This window comes from Myotis brandtii, unplaced genomic scaffold (genome assembly GCF_000412655.1).
Source record: "Myotis brandtii unplaced genomic scaffold, ASM41265v1 scaffold497, whole genome shotgun sequence".
In the NCBI taxonomy this organism is placed as follows: domain Eukaryota; kingdom Metazoa; phylum Chordata; class Mammalia; order Chiroptera; family Vespertilionidae; genus Myotis; species Myotis brandtii.
This window is the reverse complement of record NW_005368954.1, coordinates 446,471-449,587: the sequence shown is the minus strand read 5'-3', so window position 1 is coordinate 449,587 and position 3,117 is coordinate 446,471. Positions and strand designations below refer to the sequence as shown.

At 52.1% G+C, this 3,117-nt stretch overlaps 1 protein-coding gene across 1 annotated transcript in view; it reads right to left on the bottom strand.

Annotated features, from left to right (window-relative positions):
* LOC102251053 overlaps positions 1 to 3,117 on the bottom strand; it is a 4,891-nt gene that overhangs the window by 787 nt on the left and 987 nt on the right. The window contains 3 exon segments of the mRNA XM_014548151.1: positions 217 to 1,708; positions 1,788 to 2,276; positions 2,765 to 2,956. Of these exon segments, the coding sequence (XP_014403637.1) occupies positions 217 to 1,708; positions 1,788 to 2,276; positions 2,765 to 2,956 (2,173 nt within the window).

The window sequence follows — 3,117 nt, the reverse complement described above, 5'->3', positions numbered from 1 at the left end:
GGTAGGAGAGCCACCCAGTCCCCGCCAGTCTCCATGGTTAATTTGGTAAGGGTCTCTTTTAGAGTTCTGTTCATTCTCTCTACCTGACCTGAACTTTGGGGTCTATAAGCACAATGTAGTTTCCAATTTGCCCCAATAGCCCTGGTTACTACCTGCGTTACCTGTGAAATAAAGGCTGGCCCGTTGTCGGATCCTATCATAGCAGGAAAACCATACCTGGGTAAGATGTCTTCCAGCAGCTTCTTGGCCACCATCTGAGCTGTTTCATGCTTGGTTGGGTATGCCTCTACCCAGCCAGAGAAGGTATCTATAAATACTAAAAGATATTTATAACCATACTTCCCTGGTTTGATTTCAGTGAAGTCGACCTCCCATTGTGCTCCCGGTTTGGTGCCTCTGAGCCTGGCTCCTTTTTCATTTGATCCGACCCTTGCGTTTGTAAGTTGACAGGTCTTGCAGGCAGACACAACCTGATCTATCTTGGTATTCTGCTGGTGAATTTTGATCCTGGCATGTTGAATTAAGTCCTTCATTTTCCGGGTTCCCAGGTGAGTGGATTGGTGCATATGTTTTAATATCGTGTCCCCGAGCCAATCCGGCAGTATAAGTTCTCCTTCTGGTGTATGCCACCATCCCTTTATTTCCTGGGCTCTGGGGAGCTTTCTGATACGTTGCAACTCTTCCTGGGAGTACTTGGGCTGGTCTGGTAAGACTGGGTCCCCTGGGTCTGGTAGTTGTAAGGCCATGGTAGGGACCGAGGTAAGGGCTACTGCCTTTGCAGCCTGGTCAGCCTTTTGGTTACCTTTCGCTACCGGGTCATTGGCTCTTTGGTGTCCCTGGCAGTGGATTATGGCTAACTTGGCAGGAAGTCATAAGGCTGCGAGCAGGTCGAGGATTTCCTGCTTATTTTTTATTGTCCATCCCTCTGCTGTCAATAGCCCTCTTTCCTGGTAGATTGCCCCGTGAACATGAGCTGTAGCAAATGCATAACGGCTGTCTGTGTAAACGTTAAGCCGTTTCCCAGCCCCCAGTGTCAGTGCCTTGGTGAGTGCAATGAGTTCTGCTCATTGAGCTGACGTCCCAGGGGGCAGAGCCTCCGCGCACATGGTGTTTGTGTCGGTGACCACCGCCGCACCCACGTACCTGCACCCGTTCCGCACGAAGCTGCTTCCATCCATGAACCAGGTGGCCTCTGCATCCGGGAGGGGACGATTGGTCAAGTCCTTCCGAAGTCCATGTACCTGCTCTAGGATTCCCGCACAGTCATGTAGTCGGGCATCTAGGTCGGGGTCAGGTAGCAGGGTAGCAGGGTTGAGGGCCCCACTGGGATGGAACCATACTCTAGGGGGGTTGATCAACAAGCTTTGATAGTGGGTCATGCGAGCGTTGCTCATACACCTATCAGGAGGCTGTTTTAGGACCCCCTCAATGGCATGCGGGGTCATGATCCATATCTCCTGTCCCAGGGTCAGTTTGTCGGCATCCTTAACTAAGAGCGTGGTTGCCGCAATGATTCTTAGGCACGGTGGCCAGCCGGTGACTATGGGATCCAGCTTTTTAGACAAATACACTACCGGGCTACTCCAGGGGCCTAAAGCCTGGGTTAAAACCCCTTTTGCTACTCCTTCGCGCTCGTCTACAAAGAGGCAAAAGGGTTTCGTAATGTCTGGTAGGCCCAGGGCTGGAGCAGCCAAAAGAGCTTTCTTATCTGATTAAAGGCAATTTATTCTGTCTCAGTCCTTTCAAAGGCCTTCCCCTCCTTGGTGGCTTTATATAGACGTACCTGCACCCGTTCCGCACGAAGCTGCTTCCATCCATGAACCAGGTGGCCTCTGCATCCGGGAGGGGACGATTGGTCAAGTCCTTCCGAAGTCCATGTACCTGCTCTAGGATTCCCGCACAGTCATGTAGTCGGGCATCTAGGTCGGGGTCAGGTAGCAGGGTAGCAGGGTTGAGGGCCCCACTGGGATGGAACCATACTCTAGGGGGGTTGATCAACAAGCTTTGATAGTGGGTCATGCGAGCGTTGCTCATACACCTATCAGGAGGCTGTTTTAGGACCCCCTCAATGGCATGCGGGGTCATGATCCATATCTCCTGTCCCAGGGTCAGTTTGTCGGCATCCTTAACTAAGAGCGTGGTTGCCGCAATGATTCTTAGGCACGGTGGCCAGCCGGTGACTATGGGATCCAGCTTTTTAGACAAATACACTACCGGGCTACTCCAGGGGCCTAAAGCCTGGGTTAAAACCCCTTTTGCTACTCCTTCGCGCTCGTCTACAAAGAGGCAAAAGGGTTTCGTAATGTCTGGTAGGCCCAGGGCTGGAGCAGCCAAAAGAGCTTTCTTATCTGATTAAAGGCAATTTATTCTGTCTCAGTCCTTTCAAAGGCCTTCCCCTCCTTGGTGGCTTTATATAGAGGCCTGGCGATCTCAGCAAAACTTGGTATCCAGAGGCGGCACTAGCCAGCCGATCCTAGGAATTCCCTCACCTCCCTCCGGGAGGTGGGAGTAGGGATTTTCAAGACTGTCTCTTTCTTAGCATCTGACAACCACCGCTGTCCACCCTCCAGTATGTATCCCAGGTAACTCACCCTCTCTTGGCATATCTGAGCCTTCTTCGCAGAGGCCCGGTACCCTAAGGTTCCTAGGGTGGCCAGCAGATCTTTGGTCCCTTGCTCACAATCTTTGGCGGTATCGGCAGCAATCAGGATGTCATCTACGTATTGAAGGAGGGTGAGATTGGGGTGCTCTCTCCTGTACTCACCGAGGTCTTCATGCAGCACCTCGTCGAAGATGGTGGGCGAATTCTTGAATCCTTGGGGCAATCGTGTCCAGGTTAATTGTCCACTGTAGCCTTCCTCTGGGTCGTGCCATTCGAAGGCAAACAGGGGTTGGCTTTGAGGCGCTAGCAGCAGGCTGAAAAAGGCATCCTTCAAGTCTAATACAGTGTACCAGACTCTAGAGGGTGCCAGAGAGCTTAGGAGAGTGTATGGGTTAGGAACGGTTGGGAGTATATCCAGGACTCTTTTATTTACTTCCTGGAGGTCCTGGACTGGTCGATAGTCATTCGTGTGGGGCTTTCTGACTGGCAGGAGGGGGGTGTTCCAGGCAGATTGG